The sequence below is a fragment of the Bombyx mandarina genome, chromosome 07 (genome assembly GCF_030267445.1).
Source record: "Bombyx mandarina strain Sakado chromosome 07, ASM3026744v2".
NCBI classification, from domain to species: domain Eukaryota; kingdom Metazoa; phylum Arthropoda; class Insecta; order Lepidoptera; family Bombycidae; genus Bombyx; species Bombyx mandarina.
This window is the reverse complement of record NC_143214.1, coordinates 4,322,021-4,337,184: the sequence shown is the minus strand read 5'-3', so window position 1 is coordinate 4,337,184 and position 15,164 is coordinate 4,322,021. Positions and strand designations below refer to the sequence as shown.

The 15,164-nt window shown below is 38.3% G+C and overlaps 1 protein-coding gene across 5 annotated transcripts in view; it reads left to right on the top strand.

Moving 5' to 3' along the window:
- The window catches only part of LOC114250173 (uncharacterized), a 29,031-nt gene that overhangs the window by 6,893 nt on the left and 6,974 nt on the right, over window positions 1–15,164 (top strand). For 3 of the 5 annotated variants that reach the window (XM_089728626.1, XM_089728625.1, XM_089728628.1), the window contains exons 4-14: window positions 2,865–3,055; window positions 5,325–5,515; window positions 6,538–6,615; window positions 7,216–7,464; window positions 7,977–8,251; window positions 8,626–8,833; window positions 10,850–10,976; window positions 11,404–11,623; window positions 12,775–12,924; window positions 13,247–13,345; window positions 13,763–13,970. In XM_089728626.1, the coding sequence (XP_089584752.1) occupies window positions 2,865–3,055; window positions 5,325–5,515; window positions 6,538–6,615; window positions 7,216–7,464; window positions 7,977–8,251; window positions 8,626–8,833; window positions 10,850–10,976; window positions 11,404–11,623; window positions 12,775–12,924; window positions 13,247–13,345; window positions 13,763–13,970 (1,996 nt within the window). The remainder of the gene's footprint in view (window positions 1–2,864; window positions 3,056–5,324; window positions 5,516–6,537; window positions 6,616–7,215; window positions 7,465–7,976; window positions 8,252–8,625; window positions 8,834–10,849; window positions 10,977–11,403; window positions 11,624–12,774; window positions 12,925–13,246; window positions 13,346–13,762; window positions 13,971–15,164) is intronic. The other 2 variants (XM_089728629.1, XM_089728627.1) reach the window with 1 other exon arrangement.

The following is a 15,164-nucleotide window of genomic DNA, read 5'->3' as shown; positions in this document are numbered from 1 at the left end:
AGCTGTTACCATAATCGTTGCGCGCTAATGTGTAGATCAATTCAAAATTCGTCTTCAAATAGCGAAGGTCGTGCAGTTCTACGACTTACGACCCTATATAAATGCTCACCACTAAATATAATTCTTAAGATCGCAGGAATTGAATTTGTTTCCATTGCGTTCAACTATACATGGCAGTAAACGACAAATCTTTACGAGTAAATTAAAATTGTATTTGAAAAATTTTATTCTGTCGCTTTGTACTCGCGTTAATCATACAATAACATACGTTCTTGTCTATTTCCGAGTATCGAATAGTTTAATATTTTACAGCGATGGCTCTATCTGGAGTCTGTCGAGAAACTTGTTGTTTAGGGTAGGGCCAATGGTAAGGGATCTCGAGGACGAATCCCCATGCGCTGGACTGATCAGATGAAAGGCGTTACTGAAACCTCACATAACGAGTGCGTGCGCCACGCCTCAGTTCGCAAACTATGGAAAACATTGTCAAAAATAATAAACAAGAATTCCACATGACCACGACTGCTCTTCCAAGAGCCACTATGATCATGTCTCTCATTACCATGTAGTTCTAAGCGAATACTACGGTTAGTCTGTGTCTCCGGTACATTATCAACGAATTGAAAATTCGCGTAAACACCAGAACCTCGATACTATACCTGGATAGCTACGTGCAGTATTTATCCAGCTTGAACTTTGGCAATTTAGTATTTTATTGATTCAAATTTAATTGCTGAGAGTTATGTGAATAAAGTAACCATCAAATTTTTTTTTACGCACCTAATCCCTGGTAGGTGAGCTCATGGACTCAACCTGAGAGAATTTGCTAACACTGACCCAAGTAAGAGCAGTGCTTCGCTGATTGTACCGCAGGAGCGGAATCGCGATCCACTAAGAAGATCCAACGAGAAACTTAGTGGTTTGTGCCTCTATGGTCCAGTTGGTATGGCAAATGGATATTGAGTTTGTGTTCCTCTAAATCGAGTTTGTATGTAACTAATGGTGTTAAAATAAAAAATAAAAACTTATATTATCCTCAAAGAGCACAAACAAAAACGTCATCGTAATTTCTCAACTCATTTATACATTTTTAAAAAGAAATGACACGAATAAATCAAGATCAGAATGACGACCTTATTATATCACTGGAAATTAATATTAGTCATCTAACGCACACTATGAGTCGTCTCGCAATCAATTATTTTAAAGAAAATTTCATTCTGAATTCAAAACAATAGAGCTGATTTTCGGAAATCTCAATTTTCATATATATTTTTTTAATTTGAGCTTGAGTTTTACATAAGTGCCAGTAACGAACGTGGGCGTGTGATACTAGCGGTTACTGGTTACATCTCGTATGAAGACATCATAGTACGTTTAATTTCGTGTACTTTAGTTTTTATTGTACCAACGGTTCAAAAGTTTTGGCTTAATGCCAGTAAAGCAAATGTCAATACAATGCATTATCACTGTAACGCGCGCGCCGATTTGTTCTTGTACCTATTAATTGTTTTGAAATTAAAATCTCATAATATTCCTATACTGTTCTCCTTAATATGGATGTGTTTCTTAAAAGGTGCTGTGGATTTTTTAGTTTGCAAAGTGATTTTGGAAAAAATATATATTTCCGAATAGTGTTAGTATAAAATGTTTTTTACGAATCTATATTTGATTAAAAAAAATTAAATAAGAATTAATTAGTAAAGCTTATGGTTTATCCATATTATAAACAGATTTAGAATATTGAGAACATTGTAATATTTAAAAAAAAAATTTTTTTTTCTTGACTTTAAAAACACGTTCCTGAAACATCACGAAACTTGACCTATAAGTTCACCCTTGACACGTTTAGTGTAATTTAAAAAAGATACAAGTGTGGGGGAACAAGCCAGAGGCGCGCATACCGCAATGGCTGCCAACTCTCAGGACACTCCAGCTAAAATTCACCGGTAAATTACTCTGTACCACGTGAATAACATATATTTCTGTCGACCCATTTACATGAGCGCTATCGGATTCCTTTTTGCCGTTATTTCGGTCTCACCTGTCACGTGTGTAAATCGTGAAATGAATAAATATCTATAATTTTTTTTTAAATCAAATTTTCCGTGACTTAACCCTCATATATCGTACGTGTTTCCATACATAGACTTGTGTGGTCGCGTGTTGTCTAATGTCCACTCGTCTGACATTGTAGATGTTTCTAGTGTTGTCCACGTTTTGAAGCCGTAAGTCGATAATGTTTTTAGAGGAAAATTCCGTTGTTTTCGTAAAAATTGGATGTCACGTGTTGTTATTGCGATTTTTAAAGCGCTACATAAACACGTGGGCCGTCTACCTGTTGACGCATTAGATGTTTTCGTAAGCTATGCTCTCGAAAAGAAAACACTACGAAATTATCTGACTTATAGTAATTGAAGACATCAGTGACGGAAGAGCTTAAGTACCGTTTTTAAGTTTTTTGAGTTTTTACATTGAATGAAGGTGTTATGTGCCTGTAAGCCATATTAGACCTTAAAACTCCGGGTTTAAAGGCTATTTTTAGTAATAGCACGTGACGAAGGATTTTTGTACGAAAAAAAAGTACAAGTAATAAAAGTTTTGTAGGTATACGACAAAGGGAAGATCTTCCACCGAGCGGGTAATATTGCTCGGTAGACCGTTGTATATATGCAAGCTTATCTAGAGAATGTCGTAAGCGAGATTCGGGCATCTGTCAAATATCTTGTGTTCTGGCAGCGCCAAAATTGGTTGCCCGTTTTCTCAAAATCAACAAATTGTATCATATCCCCTACATCCGCTCATGTCTTCAATTGTATGTCTATTAATTCTGATATCTATTGATTTGTGTGTTTTGTCTCCAGCCCGGCCAAGACACGCCGACCCCGACTTGCCCGACGGTGAGCCCAGCCTTGCCCGTCAGCTCAGTCACGGCGATACCAGTTAAAAAATCAATAAAGACAGTCAAGAAGAAAGTTAAAGCTAAAATTAAAGTACCCAAGATGAAATCGAACACTAAAGTCGAATGTGCCGTTATCGGAGGGGAGATGGAAGAGTGAGTAATCTCTTTTGTAACTAGTCTCTTTTTTTATTACTTAGATGGGTAGGCGAGCTGACAGCCCACCTGGTGTTAAGTGGTTACTGGAGCCCATATCTACAACGTAAATGCGCCACCCTCCTCGAGATATAAGTTCTAAGGTCTCAGTATAGTTACAACGGTTGCCCCACCCTTCAAATCGAAACGCATTACTGGTTCACAGCAGAAATAGGCAGGGTGGTGGTACCTACCGGTGCGGACTCACAAGAGGTCCTACCAACAGTAAAAACAGACAAGTATTTCCTAGAGTTCCTATGTACATTGATATAAGGGCGATTCCAACTTTGAAACGTAAACGACCGATTAATTCACGGTAAAAATATAATGGATATTAAGTTCCTTACTGCCGTTAAAACCCACTACATACACTACTGTTCATAGTAAATGATAATGGTAAGAGTTAGGTAGAAGCGTAGGATGAAGTAGGGTGTGATTTGATGTCAGCAGCAATCGCTTTAATGAGGCTGAAATAAATTCCCGTGTCTTTTTAAAGGATCATATTATTTTCGGTTTTTGCAAGTCGTAGAATAAATTAAAGCTACTTTTACGGCTCAATCTGGCGTTTTTCAAATCTCATAGTATTATTTCCGACTTATCGATACTTTACGATTTTCGTGGTCACGGACGATATTCCTATATGGCGTTATCTGTTTATGACACGATGAAAGATTCACCACGGTCACCGGTAATATGAAGTTCAAACTAAACCGGAAACGTACGTCATTGAGCTGTAAAATTTTATTCTAAAACGATTCCAGCGTGTTATGTATTTAAATGCGGGTGCATTACGTATTCGGCTTCTGCTGTCATACCATTAATACCCAAGCAGGGTTGACGTCAGGTAGACCGCCGGTATAATTCCAAATCCCTAAGCAGCAATGATAAGAGAACACGCTGAGCCAACCCTAAGTAAAGTGGCATAAGGGCAAGAACAAGAAGATACCTTTAATATTTTGTTGCCGTAGTAAACAAAATTCGTGCTTTCGGCAAACAATAATGTTGCACCAATTATGTACTGATACGGAGTGATTAATTAGTTTATTGTTGACAATTGCTTAAAGCCTTGGATCATCACAGATTGTATCCGTGGTTTGTGTCATTTATAAAAATGTTAATGCGTAATTAGTAAAATGAATACGAGGACGATGGATATGAAAAAGATTGTGTAAAAGAGGATATGCGAGTGAAGGGTTTGCCGAAGGACCGCCGTTGTGCAGTTTATCTACAGCTCACTGCCGTTTCGATAAAGCGGCACGACACGAGAACCCTCTCATCGTGGCCGCCGGTAACTACATTCCCGATCCTGCGGGCAGAATGGAAAGCAGTCGACGTCGCCCAAAACACGTCATTTCGGATCTTCCCGATCCACTAACGGTGTTTTTAGGTACCTCAAGCACCGGTCATCGTTCTCGTCGAACCCGTCGCTTGCGACGAAGGGCTCGACGAGTAAATTAACCCACAGGCACATCCCACTGAATTTCTTGTCGGATCTTCTCAGTGGATCGCGTTTCCGATCCGGTGGTAGATTCTGCGAAGCACGGCTCTTGCTAGGATTCATGTTAGCAGCATCGTCAGGTTTGAGCCCGTGAGCTCACCTACTAGTTAAGGTTACGCTGAAATAGCTTAGGTAGGAAAAAAAAAGCTCACTGAGTTTCTCGCTGGATCTTCTTAGTGGGTCGCGTTTCCGGTATGGTAGTAGATTCAGCGAAGCGCTGCGCTTGCTAGGACAGATGCTAGCGAAATCTCCAAGGCTGAGCTCCGTGTGCTCGCCTACACGTTCAGTGAAATTAGTTTAACCTCGGGAGGCTACTAGCAGTGGCAAAAAAAGAAAATTACAATTCAAACTTCATGTTCGGAAGACGAACGACGCGGCGACGTGAATCATACGGTAGTGACAAAAAAATGTCCGTTTAACGAACTGGCGTCTGCTATTCATCATTTCTTTCGCGAAACAGTCATGCGTTCTGGTTTAGGCGGAAAAACCGTTACAGAGTATAATTGAGACTTATGTAACTCATGTCTTGGGGCGGCTGGCCATTCACGCTGATATCTATAAGCTCAGGCCATAGCCCATTTCTAAAACTATAGACAGATGGCCAGAACAACAGGCCACGGCTTTAGAAATCGGCACACGCATCAACAAATATATGAATAGCACCATAAAAATGCTGCTTTAGTTGAACGATTGGGAATTGGCTTAGCGAATAATATACAATTCCATCAACAGTGCACTCAGTCGATCGCCCTCCCCCGACATAGAAGTGTGGCATATGGATACAGACCCGATACCTATAGAGATAGGTGATATAGAGAAAGTCGTACTGAACAAGAATGAGTCACTCGAAGAGATCTCAGTCAACAAACTGTCCACAAAGCTAAACGGAACTGTCGTTACTCCTAAGAAAAATCCATCAAAAGGTAAGCTTTTTTTAAATTTTTAATTGCTTAGATGGGTGGACGAGCTCACAGTCCACCTGGTGTTAAGTGGTTATTGGAGCCCATAGACATCTACAAAGTAAATGCGCCACCCATCTTGAGATAAAAGTTCGAAGGTCTCAGTATAGTTACAACGGCTGCCCCACCCTTCAAACCGAAACGCATTACTGCATCATGACAGAAATAGTGGTGGTACCTACCCGCGCGGATTCACAAGAGGTCCTAACACTAGCTTCGACTGTCTATTTGCTTGTGTCCCTGCAACAGTTTAAATTTCACTATCCAAGTGTATTAAATAATACCTGATGTTTTAACTAATCTATACAAATATATAAATCTACAGTGGTTTTTACGGATGCTCCGTTATAATTACTGACCCATGCATCCGATTGACTTGAAACTTGGTATCCATGTAGAAAATACATGTACTTAGTGAATAGGCTAATATTTATATGAGTGTTGGACTCCCTACACCAGTTGCGGGGGCGTTCATGATGAGAATCTTTGTGGGGGTGAGAGATAATAATGTTAATTTTAAATGGCCTGCGAAGCGGACGGTTACAACTAGTCATTGAATATAATTGAATTAATCTTGGTTACATCGTTTCAAAAATAAAACGTACTAGCCTGTTTAGCGTGCCAACGAGCAGTGATAAAGTATACATTCATAAACTAGTAACAATTTAATGCACCGAAAAACGTTAAATTGAAAACGTTCCAATGGAAAATGTAATGCAAACGAAATCTTTAAATCCACGATAAATTATTGAACGCGTCACGAACGCGCAGCGAGCGACACAGCACAACCGACGTTAGATTTTAAATATTCGTATTTTTTTTATTTTTTTTTATTGCTTAGATGGGTGGACGAGCTCACAGCCCACCTGGTGTTAAGTGGTTACCGGAGCCCATAGACGTCCACAACGTAAATGCGCCACCCACCTTGAAAAACTTTCGTATGTATTAAATACAATTTTGTTGAAACCGTTTACTACGCATTACAGAGAGGATGAGCAAGGAGCAAAGGTTTCTGACTGCTTTGCATACGACAAATCCGTTTAAAACGATACCGTCACGCAAAGGTTAACCGCCCTAATTCGTATTTAACATTATTTACGTAGTCACTAAGCATTATAAATGTTGAATTTTCTATAAATTTCATTTGTCGGCGTGATTAAAAAATATTTTCGTTTTGAGACAGACATATCTAGTTTTTGATCACATTTTCGAATTTTGCAAAGTCGTAGTGTATGTAATTTTTGTTTTTTTTTTTTATATACCTATGAAGCTTGTAATTCGTTACGTGAATAGTATTGATTGTTTGTTAAAAAATATAGTTGTATGTTGTATAGTTTTGTTTTAGTTTATTATATTGTTGTGCTGTGAAGTACTATGTGATGCTCTTAATCATTTTAATTAATTTTAGTACTTGATATTCCTACGCACTTGTGTTACATAAATTGTTTTCATCTATCAAATTTCCCTTATATTGGTTACTATAATGTGAATTGAGAATTTTAGTAAGGAATTATTTAAAAAAAATTCGAATGTTCTTATACTCATTTACACTTCTTTAACTGTCACCCTAGTGTTAACTTTCATTTTAAAAAAAAAACTTTTTAAAGTGCAGTGACTATTATTATTCGCGTCCATATTAATTATAACATAATTAATGCTTACAGAATTGCCATTAATCATCCCAGAATCGATCTCAAGCTGTCTCCGACCGTCTCTCTTCCCGCGAGTCCCGCCATATCTGCGATTCATCGGACACGAAGACTGCACTCCGCTGAAGGTTCCAGCTCCCATACAGAAGCATCTGAAATGGAAGCTCACCACGATAACGCCTTTAGTCGTGAAGAAAACTTTGACTAATTCTGGCTTTAGACTGGTTAAGAGCGAATGTGACACGTCAGAGTGTCCGCAAGAAGGTATGTCTTCTATTTGCTATCATTAGTTCAAAATTTTTCATTTTAAATATAGGTATTGAAATGATGAAAAAACAAACATTTCACAAAAATAAATATAAAATAAGAATTAAACACTATCTGCTACATTGGCCGGTCTTTGATCCTACTTCGATCTGATATCTGAAAAACTTAACAGGACCATTCGCTTGCCCAATCTGAAAATTAACTTAAGATTTCATTGAAATTGGTTCAGCCGTTTTGAAGTCTATAGGGAATATATAAATTATTTCTAGGAAAATAAATAACCTATATACCGACTGTAGCGCCATCTGCCGGGCTAATTTGTGAGTCTAAACCATCCAGGGTGCCACCCAAACGCATACAAAAAAATCATTCAAATCAGTCCAGCCATTTAGGAGTTTAGTGACAAACACGCACAGAAGAAATATATACATAAAGATTGATATATACACATTATCGGCTATATATATATATATATTTGTATGTTAATAGAATTAATGTAACATTTTCAGAGACCGTAGAGTGGATAGGCATATGGGGCAAACATATGAAGTCAATAATGTTTAGAGCCATAAAAGATGGACAGAAGATGAATCATTTCCCTGGTACCTTCCAAATCGGCAGGAAGGATCGATTGTGGAGGAACCTTCACAAACTTTGCACTAAGTATGGAGTCAAAGAATTTGGTATTATGCCGAAAACTTACGTACTGCCACATGATCTCAAAATGTTGAAGCATGACTGGGAAAAGTATGCCGCTAACAATGAAAGGTGGATCATAAAACCGGTAAGTTGGTTTTGTACAAAAATGGTGCACGGAAAGTAGAAAAGCTATTTATCAAAGATTATAATATCTTGTATGTGATATCGCCCGAAATTTTTAAATTTCAATTACAATAAGATAAGAGATTTGACGGTTTCTTATTGTATGGGTACGGTTAGCAGATTTCCAGAGTCGATTTGAAACACTCATCATGTAAGAAATTTAATAAAGTTCTCAGTAAAGCCGCGACAATTTTCTTAGATTAATGGCCTTTTGTAGAAACCCCCGAAGTCATATTTTGTAATAATTTTCCTGTATTTTTACAGTTTCCAAACACACTACAATCACTTTTAAAATTTCTTCCAAAAAGTTATTTTCAAATAAACCTTTTTTTTTAGCCTGCATCAGCCCGAGGCACCGGCATCAAGGTGGTGTCCCGCTGGACGCAGATCCCGAAGAAGAGGCCGGTCGTCGTCCAACGCTACGTCTCTAAACCGTATCTAATTAACGGAAGCAAGTTCGACATGAGGCTGTACGTGCTCGTCACGTCGGTGCACCCGCTCAGGATATATCTGTACAAAGACGGCCTTGCCAGGTTCGCGTCGGGTAAGCATAAAAAACAATTTCTTTTTTTTTCTATATATATATATATATACACCATTATTTTTTAACTAGTACAAAAATTTTAAGGACATATTAGGGAAGACATTATTATCACATATGTGATGGAAGAATCTCATAATACCTTTAAATAGCAAAGTTATTATCATTTGTTTATTGTAAAAAATCTCACTGAAATCATGGACATATTATTTTACAATCCATTCATTAGTTCATTGAACTTCAGCGATGATATTCCATCCTACTCATTCGCATTCGTACTGTCGCACTTGTGACGAAGGTAGCCTTAGACAATAAAATGAAACAAAAGAACATGTGATGTAGATACCTACTTTATTTAATTTTCTAAATTCTAACCTCTCCTTCATATTCATCCGGGCTTAGGACCGGCAAAATTACCTTTCTACAATTAATTAAATACGTATGTGATTAGAAAACAATAAACAAATATTAAAATAAAAGAAGGTATTCTGTACTAAAAGAAAAGAGAAATTTTGGCATATTTGTGAAGTTAGAATCAGGTGCTATTTACAATAATTATTTACATAGGTATTATTTGCTAAACTTACAAGTATTTCAATTGTCCTTCGAAATGTCCACCACCATTGTCAACACACAGATGGGCTCGTTTCATTAAATTGTTTTTAACGAGAGAAGTACGCTTCTCTGTCTTTTCACTTCCTGAATAGCGTCCAATATGCGCTGTTTAATCATTCGAGCCTAATTGGCTCGCTTCTGTACACACGTCTCTTAATTTCACTCCACAAAAAGAAGTCCATGGGCGTTAATTCTTGAGATTTCCTGTAGTGATATGGATGTAATCCAGCCTTATTAATAATCTTCCAGGCACAGGACTGGCTGATGTTAAGCCGTCGATCAGCGTCATTTGTACTCCGCTGGGGATCCTCTTCAAAATACGCTAGTACGATATCGTCGTACAGATTTTGTTACAAAGCCGGTCTTCCTCGTTCTTGACTATGTGACCGTGCGTGGAATGAACCGTGATCAAGTAAACGCTGGTAATGTGGCTGTCGAGCGTTCGGGTGTCTTCCCTGTACATACGTACAGCTGCACTCGCGTTTTCTCCACTCAAAAAGTACGCACGAAGCATAGCTACATACTCCCGTGATGTGAACTGATAAGCCATCGCGTCAGGGAAAACTTAAATAAACAACTGTTGCAACGTAAAAAAGCATGCGCGCACTTCCGCTAACAATTTAGCACTGTTTTTGTCATTGTTGCGTCGGGGCGCGGCGCGGGCGCAGAGGGACAAGGGGTGGCGGGCTTCGACTTGAGTTTCCCGGAATTTATCAATGGAGCAGCGCCCCGTAGGTACCCAAACCCCGCCGCACGTACCTACTATCGGTCATGGATTGATTTCTTTATAATTATTTAGCGTTTACCAGTTATTACGTATTTTTGTGGACAGTTTTCAGACTTAGTGTTTTTCATTTTTTAACTACACATATATGATTAGTTAAAGGTACTTATAGCCCAGTTAAATTTTTTGTACTAATTAAAAAATAGGGGTGTATATATATATATATTTTTTTTATTGCTTTTACCTAAGCTGATGGTCTTGAGAGACCATAGCAGCGTCACCGGGCGAGTAGGTGAGCTCACGGGCTCAAACCTGACGATGATGCTAACTCTAGCAAAAGCCGTGCTTCGTATCTACTACCGGATCAGAAACGTGACCCTCTGAGAAGATCCGACGAGAAACTCAGTGGGCTGTGTCTGTGGGTTAATTTACTCACCAAGCTCTTCGTCGCAAACGACGGGTTCGACGAGGACGGTGACCGGTGCTAGAGGTACCTAGAAGCACCGTTAGTGGATCGGGAGGATCCGAAATGACGTGTACCACATTATTTTGATGGCGCATCATTATTATATGATGATTGAGTGATGAGGAAAATGATTGTAATCAATATTATATTAAGAATTTAAATTATTTATTAAATATAATAGGTAAATAATGATTGTATTTTATTTTGCTTTCAGTAAAGTACAACGATGAGTTGACATCTCTGAACGATAGGTACATGCATTTGACTAATTACTCAATAAACAGGCTGTCCAAGAATTACACACCAAACGAGGATTTCGCTTCTTGCGAGGGACACAAATGGTAAGTGTTTATAGTTTTATTTACAAAACCCAACAGGTTTTATTTCTTGAAAATACCGCGGATGCTACTAAAATAATTTAGTTGAACGCTACTTTAATCAAGTACGTGTAACGTCATTCGGGGCTAAAATAAAGTGACAAGTTAATCAGAGATATATACTAAATATATACTAAAACTACTGAACTATTTGGTGTTTGACATTATATCGATCAAACAGTTAGATTTCAGTTAGAAATCATACTTTGGCTTGAAAAGTAGGACAGCCGATATACAAAATGATTTATCCACTTTATGTCTTGAGGTAGGGAGTATACACATTTGTGATCACTCTTACCCTAAAAACCCACTTAACATTAGGTGGGTTGTAAAGTCGTCAGGCCATAAAGTGCATTTTATTTTATATTCCACATGATAATGTATTTTTTAGGACATTACAAACTCTATTCCAATACTTAAAGACTGAAAAGGACGTTGACACGGAAGCCCTGTGGGATTCCATGAAGGATCTCGTTATAAAAACCATAATATCGGGCGAGGCGAGCATCAGTTCGCTGACTAAAGCCAACATAACGTCGCGGTACAACTGCTACGAACTGTTCGGGATCGACGTTCTGCTGGACGAAGATCTCAAGCCCTGGCTCTTGGAGGTAACCTCACACCCCGCATACTATTGCTCAATATATCTATCTACAGTAGGCGCGCGAGTTCATGTCCATCCTGAGGAATGCGGTAGTGCTGTGACCTAGTTAAATATGGTAATGTCGATAATAACTACCGATTTAGTCAACAGCTTTTAATTTAGTTTAATGTATTGTAACTTAAAGTAATTTTGCAAATTATGAAATAAATGAATAAATAAATATTTACTAACAATCACGCCACGTTAACTGGTCCCGTGGTAAGTTCGTAAAGAACTTGTGTTACAGGTACCAGATAGCGGAAATAAATGTAATATTTTTATTATACACATACATATATTTAAGATACATCCATAACCCTGGAAAAGACATTTTATATTTATCATACAAATATTTTCCCTTGGCGGGATTCGAACCCGCGACCCCCTTGTGTAGTGACCATGTCACTTACCACTACACCAGACGGCCGTTAAATAAAATAAATGTGATAAGTAATTACTTATTTATTTCTAATAGAGATTTTTTTTTTTAATTCCAATTCAATCACTATCAAATGAAAAGACAACCGACAGATCAGACTCGGAATCAGTATGTATCTTTTTTCAATAGGTTTTTCTTTCTACCTGAACTTGTTGGAAGCGGAGTAGTCATGGTTAAATAATACAATAGCTTTTGCGTTTGTCAAGGACAACACGACGTCAGACAAATGCGGGGAGGCGGGCGAAGGTGGGGCGAGCTGTCCCCCGCGGGTCGCCTCGGGCCCAGATGGACATAAAATCGCGCGCATACTGTATTTATTTTGTTTGCATTTAGTACTACAAAACTGAAGCATAGAACACGTTTTTCACTGGTGATAGAACCTCTTCTGAGTGCGCGCGGGTAGGTACCACCACCCTGCCTATTTCTGCCGTGAAGCAGTAATGCGTTTCGCTTTGAAGGGCGGGGCAGCCGTTGTAACTATACTTGAGACCTTAGAACTTATATCTCGAGGTGGGTGGCGCATTTACGTTGTAGATGTCTATGGGCTCCAGTAAGCACTTAACACCAGGTGGGCTGTGAGCTCGTCCACCGATCTATGCAATAAAAAAAGAACAAAAAAGTCCCATGGATGCTGTCCCTTTCTTCGTCCATTTAACTTGACCTACCGGCTATGGTTGCAGGTGAACATCTCGCCGAGCCTGCACAGCGCGTCGCCGCTCGACATCCACGTGAAGGGGCCTCTGGTCTCCACGGTGCTCAACATCGCGCAGTTCCAAGTGCCCAACAAAACCAACTTGGAAATGTTGGTTAAGGATAAACCACACCAACTGGTAAATATTCAGATTTACATCAGTCACTCGTGTTATACATATATATAGTCTATCATTATTGTCGGCTATCGACCGACAATCCTTGACAAAAATTGTAAAACTAGATATGTCTCGAATGTCCTATGTCCTATGTATATATGCCCAGATATGTCCATTGTAGAGAATGAGCAATTGATCCCAATTAAATTGTATATAAAAATGATTTAAAATTTTGTAATTTCGAACAATTAATTATGTCATGTAGCATTAGCACTCAATGTAGTTCTTAATTTTATTCTCGCCGGTGCACTACATAATGAATGTAATTAATCTTAATTCTTAGGCTGGACTACCATACGATGGCAGATTATACACGGTGTATTTATCCAAAGAAGAGAGAGACAAGCATATAATCTATACTAATATGGATGACAGAGAATTGGTAAGTTTATTTAATGTGCAACAAAAAAAAACTAACAATAATTTATAATATGTATTATCTCATAATATTTTTAATAATTTTTATTTATAATTTTCATTTATGTTAATGAAGAAATTTTTCCAAATTCAGAACCACTATTATTTTTAATAATGTGTCTGTATTATGGGGATTAACGGACATAAGTACAACTTCAGATAAATTGTAATGTAAATTGTGTTATAGTTTTTGTTCTGTTGTTTTGTTGTATCTTGTTTATTTATATGAATATAATCATGTATGAATAAATATATGCTTTCAGTAAATATTATATGCCTTTAGTATTTGATTTGATTTGAATGGACTCACAAGGGAGGAGTTTATCCACCCCGTCCCCGTTGCTGGGTCCCTGTTGTGTAACGGCGGAGTTGTTGCTTGCAGTACCTGCGCGACATCCTGTCGACGCTGACGCCGGACGACGTGCGGCACCTGGTGCAGGCGGAGGACGAGCTGACGCAGGGCGGCGCCATGGAGCGCGTGTTCCCGACGCGCGACTCGCACCGCTACCTGCCCTACCTCGCCGGCCCGCGCTACTACAACCGACTCTTCGACGCCTGGGAGACCAGATACGGGCACAACAGGACCGCCGGTGAGGAACCCTGCGTACCTTTTTATTCATTTATTGCTTAGTTGGATGGAAGAGCTCACAGCCCACCTGATGTTAAGTGGTTACTGGAGCCCATAGACATCTACAACGTAAATGCGCCACCCACCTTGAGATAAGTTCTAAGGTCTCAGTATAGTTACAACGGCTGCCCCACCCTTCAAACCGAAATGCAGTACTACTTCACAGCAGAAATAGGCACAGTGGTGGTACCTATCCGCGCGGACTCGCAAGAGGTCTTAACACTCCACTCCACTTAACACCAGGTGGGCTGTGAGCTCGTCTACCCATCTAATAAAAAAAAATGTTTTGTGATGTAGTATCTACTAGCGACCTGCCCTTGCTTCGCTTCGGATACTATAATTTATTGTTGATTTTTCCTCTATTTAATGGATGTCATTATACATATAAACCTTCCTCTTCAATCACTTTATCTATTTAAAAAAACCGCATCAAAATCCGTTATGTAGTTTTAAAGATTTAAGCATACATAAGGATATAGGGACAGAGAAAGCGTCTTTGTTTTATACTATGTAGTGATAATGCGGTTATAAGAGGCATGATGACTAATTTTCAAAATCTATTCTATGATATTCAGAAGTATAAATTATATCAAAAATATATCATATTTCTGTAGAAAATAAAGGTTTTCATGCAATAAAATGAAATTTAAATTTTCTATTTCGCGCTAAAACAGGAGACATCTAAAATTCTGGAATGTACCTTGCTTAAAATTACAAAGAGCCCGTGATCTTACATTGAAGTTCCCAAAAGCTGTTGTAGAAAAACATACTAATATTCTTGCTAACAAGATACTCATGTGTCTAAAGAAAATTAGATTAAATAACCAATTTAGAGAGCTTGCTGATGGATTTTGTGGAACTTCTGTTTTGAAAATGGTAAACTACGATTATAAAATGTATTTTAGCGACCGGTAAAGCGAAAACAATAGTTTTTTTGTTAAAATTGCAGTGATCGCGCGTAAGCTCAAACGAAACAAGATGACGTTTACTAAGGCGTGACGTAATTCGCTCTGATTGGTGTTTAAGCTATCATGGCTGATTGTTGTATTTTGTAGATTTATTTTAACAAATAAATCATAAATCTCGTCATTCATATGAAAATAAATACATTTTTCAAAATCCTTGAATCCTGTTTCATTAGATCAGTTAAATATTT